The 14,955-nt window shown below is 40.0% G+C and overlaps 1 protein-coding gene across 1 annotated transcript in view; it reads right to left on the reverse strand.

The window, feature by feature from the left end:
- The window catches only part of CCN6 (cellular communication network factor 6), a 51,049-nt gene that overhangs the window by 16,154 nt on the left and 19,940 nt on the right, over window positions 1-14,955 (reverse strand). Inside the window, exons 2-4 of the mRNA XM_069077333.1 lie at window positions 7,762-7,838; window positions 6,346-6,635; window positions 822-1,064 (exon numbers count right to left, since the gene is read on the reverse strand). Of these exons, the coding sequence (XP_068933434.1) occupies window positions 822-1,064; window positions 6,346-6,635; window positions 7,762-7,838 (610 nt within the window). The remainder of the gene's footprint in view (window positions 1-821; window positions 1,065-6,345; window positions 6,636-7,761; window positions 7,839-14,955) is intronic.

The raw sequence follows: 14,955 nt of genomic DNA on the forward strand, positions 1-14,955 counted from the left end.
ACATCAGTTTATAAAATCAATTTGTAAAACCAGTTTGTAAAAAAAAAATTGAAAAAATTCACCGCCCCCTTTCCCCCAGCCTCAGAGCATTAACTCTGCCGCTTTCCCCCTGCTAGCACTCTGCCTAGCAACTATTCATGAACTGTTTACCTCCCCTTAGTATAATGGCCAGCTGCACCTATGAATCCTTCAATGCACTATCTGTAAGTTAACTCCTCAGCCAATTAGGCACATCCTGAATCCCTGTTAGCCTTGGTTCCCAACATCCATCTTGTCAAACATGACACTGATGGGTGGCAGACTAGGCATTTCTCAATCAGCCCTGACCACTAGCTGACTTAGTGACGTTTCAAGACTAAAACCACACTTCCAGGTAGTCACCCCCCCCCCACCTTGGGCTATTCCCAGTGAATTATGGGCAATCTGCCTGTGCAGTTGATATTAAAAATGCATGTTTCTTCAAGCACTGACCACTCCTTAACTCCTCCTTAATCCCACCCTTACTCACCTAGTTAGCATAATTGACATCTGATTTACTATTGTAACTCTTTATAAACTACACTTATGACTTCTTTAAGTTTGCAGGTTGCCTAAGAACTCTTGCCTGCTGTAAAGCATAACAATAAACTTTTACAATCCTGACTTAAAATATTGCTTGGGTCCTATGAATTCATTCCAGACTGCCCACTCAGGGACTCTGGTCACTATAGCCCCTGTACCTGTACTCAGAGCATTAACTCTGTACTATCAACACCTTGTACTATCACCCCCTCGTCAAGCTGAGCTTAAAAGGAATTTGCCATAGCTCTAGTTGTACTCACCTGGCATTGCTTGGTAGCTTGCTGATATCTGTTGTTGCAGCAATTTCAAGCTACAGTAGGATTGGTCAGACTTTTTCCCACCTTTGAGGCCAGAGCATTGACTGCCTGCTTGCTTTGGTATGAATAAGGGTGTACACCCAATGGCTCCACTCACACATAGGCATTTGTATAGGGGATTAGGTTGAAAAACTTGGCCATTGTGATAATGCACCTTGTTGATTTCACATCCTACAGCTATGAGATCTGAAAGTAAAAAACAACCAAATTACCAGAGAAGAAATGAGCTATGGTATTTTATGCTTCTGGTCAAAAATAGGACAAGATATATCTATATCTTTTCTGGTGCAAAAGTCTCTACTGGGTATTCTACACTGTGAATGTTCTTTCACAATAATACTAAATATACAAAAGGGAAATTAGACATTTTAAAAAATTACATATGAATGGTTCTCCTGCCCCTACCTCCAAGTGCTCAAGCAGCCATCTGCTGAACAATAGTCTCCTGTCTTCTTGCATTTTCTGGATTTTATTTTTGGAGGGGGAAAGTAGGGCAATTGGTATTAAGTGACTTGCCCAAGGTCACATGGGTAGTGAGTGTTAAGTGTCTGAGGCCAAGTTTGAACTTATCCAGGGCCGGTGCTCTATTCACTGAACCATCTAACTGCCCCCATTTTCTGGATTTTTAAGCACCTAGGAGAGCTTGAAGTGTCTCAGAGGGAGTCAGCCATAAAGAGATCAATTGTCAGTTGCGCCTTGGTGGGTCTTTAAAAGGTCCAGCCTAGGGTCAGCTAAGTGGTAAAGTGAATAGAGCTCTGGCCCTGGAGTCAGGAAGACATGAGTTCAAATCCAGCCTCAGACACTTAACACCCCCCCCCAAAAAAAAAAAACCAACCCCTAGCCGTGTGACCTTGGGCAAGTCACTTAACCCCAATTGCTCTACCTTCCCCCCTCCAAAAAAAGGGCAATAAATAAATAAACTAACTAATTAATTAATTTTTTTTAAAAAGGTCCAGATTGGGAACTTTGGGTTATTCTTTCTGGGGAAGAGACGTGGAGGAGATTGTGATGGATAGGAACTTTAAGAACTTCAGGATATCATTAGGCCAGGTCAACCACCTGATTTGCCTAAAAGATGGTCAGAGTTCAGTTATAGCCTCTGCAAGAGCCAAACTATGAATAGAAGTTAATAGTTGGGACCAGCAATGGAAGCTGGTGGTGGTGTGGGGAAATCTATTTCTTTTTTTTCCAAATTTCTAATTATTTTTAGTTTTCAACATTCATTTCCACAAGATTTTCAGTTACAATTTTTCCTCTCCTCGTCTTTCCCCTACCTCCCACCCCAGAATAGTAAGCCTACTGAATACCCCTTCCCCCAATCTGTTCTCTCTTATATCCTCCCCCTTCATCCCCCTAACTTTCTAGTAGAGCAAGATGGGTTTCTGTACCCCCAGTACCTGTATATCTTATTTCCCAGTTGCAAGTAAAAAAACAATTTTTAAACCTTGTTTTTAAAACTGTAAGTTCCAGATGTTTTCCCCTTCTTCCCTCCTCACTCACCCCCACTGGGAAGATAAGCAATTCAGTATAGATTGTTCATGTGTAGTTACCCAAATCATTTCCATAGTAGTTATATTGTGAAAGACTAACTATATTTCCCTCCATCCTGTCCTGCCCCCCACTTATTCTATTTTCTCCTTTGATCCTATCCCTTTTCAAAAATGTTTGCTTCTAAACTACCATCTCCCCCAATCTACCCTCCCTTCTATCCTCCCCCCTCTTCTCCCTCCCCCCCCCCTATTTTCCTGTAGGGTAAGATACCCAGTTGAGAGTGTATGTTATTCCCTCCTTAGGCCAAATTCTATGAGAATCAGGTTGTCCCATTCCTTCCTCTTTTATATGAGATAATTTACCCTAATCTATCACTCTCTTTCTTCTTCTCCCAATAAATTCCTCTCTCCCTCTTAATTTTATTTTTTATATCATCCCTTCATATTCAACTCATCCTGTGCCCTCTATGTATACATGAACATACAAATGCCCACACTCACATATATATTTATATACACATACATCTTCCTATACATACATATGTATGTATACATATATGTATATATATACATATATATATTCCCTTCATCTATGCTCATACTGAGAAAAGTCTTATGAGTTACAATTATCATTTTTCCATGTAGGAAATAGTTCAACTTTAATAAGTTCCTTATGATTTCTTATTCCTGTTTATCTTCTCATGCTTCTCTTGCTTCTTTTATTTGAAAGTCAAATTTTCTGTTCAGCTCAGGTTTTTTCATCAAGAATGCTTGAAAGTCCTCTATTTCATTGAATGACCATATTTTTCCCTGTATACTGTATATTTTTTTCTTATACTCAGTTTTGCTGAGTAGGTGATTCTTGGTTTTAGTCCTACCTCCTTTGACCTCTGGAATATCATATTCCAAACCCTTTGATTCCTTAATGTAGAAGCTGCTAGGTCTTATGTTATCCTGATTGTGTTTCCACAATACTCAAATTTTTTCTTCCTGACTGCTTGCAGTATTTTCTCCTTGACCTGGGAACTCTGGAATTTGGCCATAATATTCCTAGGAGTATTCTTTTGGGGAATCTTTTTCAAGAATTTCAAGAATTCTTTCAATTTCTATTTTGCTCCTTTGTTCTAGAATATCAGGACAATTTTGCTTGATAATTTCTTGCAAGATAGTGTCTAGACTCTTTTTTATTTTGACCATGGCTTTCAGGTAGACCAATAATTTTTAAATTATCTCTCCTGGATCTATTTTCCAGGTCAGTGGTTTTTCCAATGGGATATTTCACATTGTCTTCTATTTTTTCATTTGTTTGTCCCCAAAAAATGATTGTATGGTCTGTTTGTGCTTCTGTTGCTTGCTTATATTGCCAGCCAATTACTTGATTTTTGAGCTCTTTGCCACTGTAGAACTCTGCTTCCAGAATGGAAAGAGCTTTGTCCCAAATAGCTGGGGGTTTTGCAGCTGCTGGAGCTGTTAGATGGGTGCCCTTTCTACAGCCCCCACCTGCTCTGGCTCACTGGTCATACACCCCAGGACCACCACCCAAGACTGCGATCCGGATCCAAGCAGGTGAAAGCACAAGCAATCACCCTCTGAAGGGTTGTTTGGTCCCCCCACAGTCTGCAGGCCAGGAGCACCAGAAGCATCCACACAGCAGTGACTACAGCCCCTGCGCCTCCTCCACTTCTCACTCTGGGTGTAGCAGCCAGACCGCACTCCTGTTTGAACAAAGTTCCACACTGACCTTTTACTTTGTCTTCGGCATTTGTGGATTGAAAAGTCTGGAAACTGCTACAGCTGCTGATGATTTACTCTTGTGAAGTTTGCTCCAGCCATGGCTGGTCAGGGCCACCCTGGGGCTAAAACCACAGCTCAGTTGGGACTGCACATGGCTCCCAGCTCGCTGTGATGGACCCTTCCTGCTGGCCTGCTGGGCTTCCTTCAGCAGATTTGTTTCTCTCTGTCACTTTGTGGGTTCTATAGCTCTGAAGTTTGTTTGGAGTAATTTTTTACATGTATTGGAGGAGGTGGAAGCTGGAGCCATGAGAAAGTCCTGTTTTTACTCCACCATCTTGGGTCTGCTGAAATCTTGTATTTCTATGTCAGTGAACAGTGGATAGCAATCATTCACAAAATGGCATTTAGAAGCTTCTGTCTCCACTGGGAAAAATAGGGACAAAATATAGAAGAGAATGTGGGGAATTGGCAATTGAGACAGATTCTACCTCACTCAATCCACTTTGGATTTTAATATTGTCCCTTTTACTTTCTATTCCACGTTAGGAAATTATGTTTAGTCTGAACTCCAGACAAGTTAATTCTTTGGGGCTATTCTGAGAAGGGAAAGCAAAATCAGGGAACCTATAATGGAGTGGGGAATTGATGTTATGATTTTGATGGAACTGTTTTATACTTCTAGGTTTGAATTCAAATTCTAAGCTCTAGGGAGTGTATTAAGTCTGGAAGCACATCTAGGCATAAATCGCTCTGTGTGTGTGTGTGTGTGTGTGTGTGTGTGTGTGTGTGTAACACCCAGGCCAAAGAACAAAAGCAATGTCTGCATAATAATAATTACTGATATATTGTGTCATGCTTTCAGGGTATACAAAGCACCTTCCTCAGAGCAATAGTTTCAGGTACCTAGTGCAAATATTACCCCCATCTTATAGATGAAGAAACTGAGAATCAGGTTCTATAAGAGACCCAGATGTCTCCTGATTCCAAGTTTAGTGCTCCTTCCATTATATGAAAGGCACTATGGTAAGTGAATAGAGCACTGGCTTCAGACTCAGGGGATCAGGGTTTGGATCCCACCTCAGACATTTACTAACAGTGATCATAAACAAGTTCCTCAGTTTGCTTATCTAAAAAGAGTCATAATAATACTAGTACCACCTAATGCCAGGCACATTTTATGGCTCTCCTGCCCCATCTCCAATGCTCAAGCAGCCATCTGCTAACCAATGGTATATGTTTGATGAATGCTTGATGAAAGCATTTTATAAAACTTTGTTGTATGTTTATTATCTAATTTTACTACATTACCTCATAATTTTGTTCACCCAGAACTATGACTTAATAAAAGTAGGAACTCCCAGTGTGGAAACTCTTTCCATAAATTTAGATGGACAACTCTCTATATTTTATAATCTCACTTACCTGGAGTATTAAAAGGTTAGGTCACTTGCCTATGATTATACAATATGTATCAAAATCAGAACTTGATCTCAGGTCTTCCTGATAGCCACTATATCATGCTGTCTCTCAATGTTTTTACATTAGTTAAATTATAAAAAAGCAGTCACAGTGAATGGAAGGTAGGCCTTAGAGTCACTTAGATATGAGTTCAAGTGCCATTTCTGACATATAATATCTATGTATACTAGACAAGTCTGAGTATCCCAGGCAACTTTCTAAAACTATGTTAGAGATAAATTACTGATCCACATTTGTGGAAGAAGCACCCATGCTAAGAGTTTTCAAATTCATGAAATCATAGTTCTAGATAAAAAAAAATTTTTTTTTCATTACAAAAGAGCTAAATTTAGGTTGAATAAAGTGTTAGGAAAAAAGTCACTGTGCTCCCTGGCACATAGTAAATGCTTAATAAAAAGTGTTTTGATTTATTCATTTACTCCTATGGTGCTTTTAAATCTTCTAAGCATTTTCAAATGGTTTTCCCATTTTTAAGCAACAGACCTTAAAGGCAGTTAAGAAACTCTTATCACTGATTATTTAACAAAAATCTCACAGGTCCCTAAACACACTTGCATGTCTTCCTACTTTCCCATTGATGTTTAGCCCCATGGAGCCCATCCATATAGAGACTGAAAACCCATTTGGTTTCCAGACAAATGTTAGAGTGGATTTCCCACACTAACAGCTGTTTTTCTTTTGTTTTTATCTCATCATTACAGAAGGGGATGCACTTTCCCCATCCTTGCCCCAAAAAGCCAAGAAGATGTAAACGTGTCACTTACATGCACACACTCCTGTCTCGTACCTAGGCTTGTCCACAGAGTAGTCACAGTAAAGGCCTTTGTGGGGGTCGCAGACCTCTGCCTCATTGCAGGTGTCCCCAGGCTGCTTGGCACAGATTTTACAGCACCCACAGCCGTCCTTCACCAGGCTCACCCCAGGTGAGCACTTGGGCTTCCGTTGAGGGCACTGGCATGGCCAATGACAGAACTCTTTCCTCTGATACACTTGAGTGACTTCTGTTGCCTTTGCTTCAGACCCCCCATTAGCAGCTTGACCATTGCCTTGAGCTCTGCAACAGGACTTATAGATAGTTTGACACTAAGGATCACACTAAGGTGTTAGGCATTTCCCCCCTTACCTGGAGTGCCTTCTCTGCCTTCCTGTAAGGGTTATGGGATTTAAAGATCTTCCATGCCCCGTTGACTTGCTGATGTAGCAGGAAGGGGCGGAGCAAGAGGAAGCGGAAGCCAAGCTAGCGTTCCTGCGTTGGCTGGCGGTGGTGGTGACGGCGGCAGCAGCAGAGGCAGTGGCAGCGCGAAGCCCTTTTTGAGTTAGGACTGCTAAGGACTTTCTGCTAAGGACTCCTGCTGAGAACTGCCAGGGGCCGGAGCTGCTGGGAGCGCGCTTCCAGGACGCTGGGTGGTTGCTGTGCGTGGGGAGAGGAGGACCTTTGCCTGAGGTAGCCTGTTCTGTTTTAAAGGCTTGAAAATGTGGGTGCTTTCTACTTTATCTACCTGTGCCAATGTCATAACTACTCTGATGGCTTTCACTTTCTGGTTTTGGGACTCAGTCTTTTGGTATCTTAATAAATTTTCTAGTTTATTTCCTCATATGGCAAACATGACGTATTTTGTAATGGATAATTATATCAGCATATTTGTAATCTCTATAGGCATTGTGAGTATGGCATTGCTGATACACTTCCCCTCAATAAAACCAAATTCTACCCATTCTTTAATCCTGGCTCAAGTCCCATTGCTCCTATAAAGTATTATGTAACAGTTAAAGAACAGGCTGATTTTTCAGTCCTATGAACTTAAGTGCACTCGTCATCAGGGACAGACAAGTTCTCCAAGCCAGTGTTACACATCCCAGCACTGAATTACATGTTGATCAATTTATTCCTTGCTATACACACTACTATATTGGATTCTTCCTGATGCCCTTAAATGCTCCTGTAGTACTCCATTTTGTAACTACCCTGTAGTTCTGTGCGATAGGGAAGAAAAGGGTATTATTATCTGCATCTGCCTAGCCCTCTCAGCCCCAAAGCATCATAAACACCTGATGTTCCATGTATAATGGTTATAGATTTGTCAGCCCCCCAAATTCTTTTTTAAAAAGATTCTCAAAGAAAAAACATCTTTGAAAACAATACCTAATGGTTTATGATGTGGGCTCTAATCTTTCTTTACTGCTCCATATGGGTCATATCACAGAAGCTGTTATGGGACATGGGCAGAGATGTGCTGGTAAATGTTTTAACACCTAGCTGCCCAAAAAGGCACAACAAATTTTTAGTTTTGCATTATAAATATTTCCTCCATCATTTTTTTTGGAGGGGAGAAGGCAAGGCAATTGGGGTTAAGTGATTTGCCCAAGGTCACACAGGTAGTAAGTGTGTCAAGTGTCTGGATTTGAACTCAGTGCCTCCTGACTCCAGGGCCAGTGTTCTATTCACTGCACCACCTAGCTTCCCCTCCATCCTTCTTAAAACAAGACAACCAACAATGCAATTCTAGCCTTGATTGGTAGTATTTACTGATTTCTGAGATATAGTCAGAATACTGAAATTTTAGCAATCAGCTCTCTGGTAGGAGTGGGCTCCAGCACTCCCCTATACTTCCAGTTCATAGAAGACTAGACCTGTAGGGAACCTCAGAAGTCATCAAACTCCTTATTTTACAAATGAGGATACTGAGGCCTAGTGATATGCCTGAGATCAGTAATTAAGTCAGATACAGAATCCAGGTCTTCCTATCCAATGATCTTTACATTATGCAATCCTTTTTTTCCACTTTATAATCTCACCTCCAGAAACCTCATTCTTTTCCATAATCTCAACTATCACTTTTGATTATAGAATAATAGAAAGGAAAAAAAAGACCTGAGAGATCAGCTGGTCCAACTTTTTCATTTCACAAATGAGGACACTGAGGCTCAGAGAAGTGGTCATCTGGCCAAAGGTCACTCAAGAAGCCAGAAGCGGCAGAACCAGATGAATTACTTTTCTGGTTTGGACTTCTTTCCAGGATTACATTTTCAACTACCTTCAGGACATTTCCACCTAGATCTGACAAGGAGGGCTAGTGTAAGAGCTTGGAAAAGTCTTTTCTGAGGATGGGAAATATTAATTTACTCATTTATACAGCCTAATACTCACAATGAATCTTTCAAAAGTTTTTTTGTTTTTATTTACAAACACAGAGTCCCATCAAAAGACAGCAGCCAAGTGACTCAGTGGATAGACCTAGAGTCAGAAAATTGTTGTCTGATTCTTTGTGACCTTATTCCGGGTTTTCTTGGCAAAGATACAAGATTGACTTGAAAGACCTGAATTCAAATCCAGCCCCAGATACTACTAGTGGAATGACCCTGGACAAGTCACTTAAACTTCTATTTGCCTCTGTTTCTTCAACTGTAAAAATGGAATAATAGTACCTACCTCCCAGAGTGGCGGTTTTAAAGATCAAATGAGATAATACTTCTAAAGTGCTTAGCACATAGGCACCTGATAAATGCTTATTTCCTTCCTCCCATAAAGTCAAAAAATCATATCTTGTAAAGGGTTCACACTGTGAACCTTTGATCATACTTCCTCATCCTGTCACTTAGAAGCAACTTGATATAGTGAGTAGTATACTGACCTTGAAAGAAGAACTTGGGTTCTTTTTTTTTTTTTAAGCAATCGGGGTTAAGTAACTTGCTCAAGGTTAGATGGCCAGTTATTTCTGGGTGTGGTGCTGAGTATCTGAGCCCGGATTTGATCCAGGTCATCCCGACACTGGAGCCAGTGCTCTTACTCGCTGAGCCAAAGAACTTGGGTTCTAATCTCGCCTCAGAAACCTACAACCTGTTGGTCCCTCTGACTCATCTCTAAAAGGAAGGAACTGGACCCAGTGGCTATAATGGTCTTTCTTGCTCTAAATCTATGATCTATGTACCTCTTCTTCTACAGCCACCCAGTCACCCCACTTTCAGATTTTACTTAAAGAAGAACTTCCTTATCATTGGAGTTTGGCCACATTTAGCAATTCTGGCTAATCTACACTACCAAAACAGTCATTGCTACAGATTATAGAAGTGGCAGCTAATTTAACACAGCTCACCTGAATTCTTCCTTTTACCTAAATTTTCTTGTTTGTTTTTTTAATAGCTATGGTCAAGATTAATAAAATATAAGTTTTATTGCTTCTTAGACTCACAACTATGATCATTTTTTAAAATCTTGTGCTATGTTAGAGGCCATATAGCTTAGTGGACAGATAGCTGGCTTCAGAGCATGGAAGACATGGGGTTAAGCCCTGACCGTGACATAGAGTGGCCATGTGGACAAGTCACCTGACTGTTCAGTGCCTGAATCAGCTCTCTATGGTGACAAGTTGAAAAACAGTTGCCATTCCAAATATAGAGTGGGTTTCCTCACTGGCAATTCTCTAAAGAGACTAAATTACAGGTATGCCACCCTCCCCACCAAATGTATATATAATAATTGCTATAGAACCTATGTCTAATCTTTTCTCCCTTTCCCCCACCCCAATTTCTCTGCCCATCACCAATCCTTTAGATCTGACTCTTGAACCAATTCAATTCAGTTCAATAATTAAGTACCCCAAGAGCACCGTTCTAGGCACTAAGCACCATGATAGAGTAGAAAGAACACAGGATTCAGAGTCAGAAGACCTGAATTCTAATATAACTATGCTACTTACTACCTGTGTTGGCTTTGTTTATTATTTTTTTTGTTTATTATATGAGCCTCCCTGGGGCTCAGTTTCCCTATATGTAAAATAAAGGTGGTTTAGAAGATTTCTGGGGTTCATTCCAGATCTAAATCCTATGAAATACTATCAGGGAAAAAAAAATATTGTCTTTGCCTCAAAACCAGAAGAGCAAAAGCAAAAGATGTCCTAATAACCATAATATGATACATCATTAAGAGGCCTCATAGCTTTCACAATAAAATACTGACAAGACTGTTCTAAGACCACCATATTGACAATTCCACTCTCCACTCTCTAGAAGCCATGGATACCTTCCTGTGTTTTCTAAAGTGCTGAATGAATTTTTAAAAATAGATTCGACTGTGTATCATCAGTTCCTAGGAAGAACAAATAAATAATTCACCATGGTCTGTTTCTGCCACTCCCACTCCAATTTTTTGTTTTGCTTAATTTTTTGTTTGTTTGTTTTTAAAAATGAATTAATGGCAAGCCCACACAAGTTAGTTTTATTATGAAAATAAACTTTTCTTTGGAGACAGAGCTTTTAATATTTCAAAAATAGTCATAGCTCTTTAGAAGAGAGTGAAAAACATAGACGTTGAGAGGAAAAGTCTGCTGTGGACTGTAAGAGGTAACTGTTCCCTCAACTCCTCTTCCAAACAGGAGCAGACATAACGGAAACTTTTTGTTTGCAAAAGTCTGTTTTTTCCAGCAGTCTTTTGCACATTCTGTAACCAGGTTGTGGAAAGCTGGGCCTTGGCCTGGAATGGGAATGAAGAAGTAGTGTTTACCCCTACTGTGGGCCCCGGCAATGCTTCTACTTCCCAAAGAGATGATTCACCAAAGAGAATCCCCCATTCCTCTATCTCCATCCCCAAAATGATTAAAAATCAAAAAGTTGTTCAAATACCTTGAAAGAGAGATACTAGTTATTGCAACAAGAGTCCCTGTCTGAAACACCTTTGATTCATTCAATACTTAAACTATTACAAGATTTCATTCAGTGTGGAAAATAGCTTGATAATTGTGATGAAGAATTTCCTCCAGCAATTCCCTGACACCATCTGTGCCACCCCATAAGCCCCTCCTCTCTTCTTCCTTTTTTTTCATTTCTCACCTAAAGAAATAAGTGCTTCTCTAGTCCCCTGAGGTGGAAAGATCAACTGGCCAGAGCTTACCTGGGAAGCCCAAGTAGAGATGAGAAGAGAGAAGGAGAGCAGTCCCTGCATGTTCCTAAGCTCAGCCTCCAAGGGAAAGTGAGAGATAGGGAGAAGACTGGATCTGCTGGTAGCTCACTACACAAAGCTCGCCTCTGTCTCCTCTGCAAACCCTACCTTTCCCCTGCCTGAGAGGACACACACACACACACACACACACACACACACACACACTCACACTACCTCATACATAACCAACTCTGGCTGATACTTTTAAACCGAATTTTCATTTTCAGAATTCATTTCAGAGCCACACTAACCTCTTCTAATGCATAATAATAATAATGATTTAGGGAGAGGAACTAAACCCGAGATGTAAATGGTACAGGAAACTCCCTGTGAGGAAACTCCCTCTACCAATGTAAGTTTAACACATTTTCTGCAACTTAGTCTTAGAAAATTGCCTGGAGCCCTTAACAGTTAAATGACTTTCCTAGGATTACAGTTATCATGTATCAGAAATCAGGCTTGAACCCAGATCTCACTAGCTTCAAGGCTTGCCCTCTATCCATTGTAGCCTGCATCATCATCATCATCATCATTGTCATCATCATTGACAGCCAAGAGGATGAGCTAACATCCCAGTACTTTTCATTCCATTGCAAAAAAGCATTTATTTTATTCACCTATGCCATGGTCTAGAAAACATTAAATGTAAAAGAACAGAAGAATGCTGAATTGTCCAAGGATCATTTCAATCTGAATGCCATTGAAAAATATGAGAGTGATATAATATATTGTTATATAAAATATATTTTCATACATGAACATATGTTCATGTACAAACATATGTTCACATATAAACACATGTTCAAATATGTGAATATATGTTTTTATTAATCATATCCATCATATATGAACAGGTGTTCAAAAGATATGAAAATATATTCATCAATAGCAATATATTTTTATTCATTAATATGCAACTATACTAACAGGATATCTAGAGGATAAATTGAAGGTTATCTCAGAGAGAAGGCACTAACACCTCGATTACATGGTTGGGTCAGGGTCTTCTGACTATATCTAGCCCATCACAAAGAAGGTGAGTGAATTCAGCAGCCAGCCCCAGGGCTATGAGACTGGTCCTAGCATCCCTCTCTGATCTTTCCCTCCCTCCCCTGCAGTACAATCTCTTATAATTCAGAGGTGTCAAATTTACTGCCTACAGGGAAACCAGATTAAATGTACTGGCATACCTCAGAGATATTGCAGGTTCAGTTCTAGACCCACCACAAATAAAGTGAATATTGCAATAAAGTAATAAAGCAAGTCACATGAATTTTTTGGTTTACCAGTACATATGAAAGTTATGTTTATATTATACTATAGTTTATTAAGTGTGTGATCGTATTATGTCTAAAAAAAGTACATATATTAATTTTAAAATACCTTATGATGAAATTATGCTAATCCATCATCTGAATCTTCAGTATGTCATAATCTTTTTGCTAGTGGAGGGTCTTGCCTCTGTTGATGGGTGCTGACTGATCAGAGTGGTGCTTACTGAAGGTTGGGGTGGCTGTGGCAATTTCTTAAAATAAGACAACAGTGGAGTTTTCCTCATTGATTAACTCTTTCTTTTACTAGAATACTTGTAGGCCATTGTAGAGCTATTAACTGACCTAATTTCAATATTGTTATGTCTCAGGGAACAGGGAAGCCAGAGAGAGAGAGAGACAGAGAGACAGAGAGACAGAGAGAGAGAGAGAGAGAGAGAGAGAGAGAGAGAGAGAGAGAGAGAGAGAGAGAGAGAGAGAGAGAGAGAGAGAGAGAGAGAAAAGGAATGGCAGGTGAAGAGGTCAGAATACACATATTTATCAATTAAGCTTGCAATCTTAAATGCTCATGGTTTGTATGCCCCAAAACAATTACAACAGTAGCATCAAAAATTACTAATCACAAATCACCATAACATATAATGATAATAATCTGAAATATTGTGAGAATTACCATAATATGATACAGAGACACAATGTAAGCACACGCTACTGGAAAAATGGCACCATACAAGGTTGCCACAAACCTCCAATTTGTTTTAAAAAAATGCAATACCTGCAAGCAATATAAGGAGGTAGGCCTATAATTGGGAAATGTATAACAAAGTAAATAAAAATACAGTACAACATAGATAATGTTAATTTGTGGTTTTCTAAGTCACAGCCACAAGGACCCATTTCTATTTGAGTTTGACGCCACTGTTGTACATCAAAGTTACTTAATAAATATTTGTTGAATGAATGAATGAGGGAATACTAGAACACCATCCTGAGAACAGCTGTGGAAATATTCTAAGGGTTTCAGTTTGTTTTATGATGAAGCAGTCATTTGTCCAGGAAAATTAAATATTGGTGCTCCAGTGAGAACATCTCAACTTTGACTGGCATTATTCCTTATACCAGGAACCCAAGCATAGAGTCCCCAAGTGTCTCAGCTTATAAGGTGAGAGGCTTCACTATTACCTGAGCATGGATGCTATCCACTGAAAAGCACATGGTTCTTTCCTGACCCATGAAGAGCTCATCTTTTAGTGACTCGTAGCCCAGGTCTCAGCGGTTATCCCTCTAGCTGTTTCTCAAGGGATTCTGTCTACTCAGGAGTATATGATTACTAATAAACCAAGGGATACTTAGATCTTTGGTATTCTCAACAGAACCATAAAGAGGAAGTCTTATAAATTTACTTTCAGGGAGGGAGACAGCGATGGCACAGAGGACAATTTGACCATGAATATGTTTGTGCAGTTTAGGAAGAGCTAGATGGTTCAGTGAATAGAGCGCTGGACCTGGAGTCTCAGACACTTACTAGTTGTGTGATCTTGGGCAAGTCACTTAACCTCTGTTTGCCTTAATCCACTGGAGAAAGAAATGGCAAATCACTCCAGTATCTTTGCTAAGAAAGCCTCATGGACAATATGGTACATGGGGTCATGAAGAGTAAGATACAATCTAAACAAATGAACAGCACCAACAGTTGTGCTGGGAGATGGGCTGACTTGTCCCCCAGAGAATCTAGTCTTTTACTCCCATAGGGCAGATGAGCCCTGAGCCAGGAGCGGCACAGCCATGGGATGTATACTGCTCATGAGACATGTCAGCAGAGCATCACAAATGAACTGAGGTGTAAAGACAAGACCTCTTTTGGCTAAGAATAAAAGGGATGCCTATCAACTGGGGAATCGTTAAACAAGCTGTGGTAGATGACTGTGATGTAAATATTGTTGTGCTGTAAGAAATGACAAGCAGAATGATTTCAGAAAAACCTGGAAAGACTTACATGAATTGATGCATAGTGAAGTGATCAGAGCCAGGGACATGTTGTACACAGTAACAGCAATATTGTCCAGTGAAGAACTATGAATGACTTAGCTATTCTCAGCAATACACTGATACAAGACAATCCCAAAGGACTAATGATGAAGCATCTGCCTCCAGAAAAGGAACTGATA

The sequence above is a fragment of the Petaurus breviceps genome, unplaced genomic scaffold (assembly GCF_028583685.1).
Source record: "Petaurus breviceps papuanus isolate PSGF00001 unplaced genomic scaffold, PetGlider_PUasm1.0 90977, whole genome shotgun sequence".
Taxonomy (NCBI): Eukaryota; Metazoa; Chordata; class Mammalia; order Diprotodontia; family Petauridae; genus Petaurus; species Petaurus breviceps.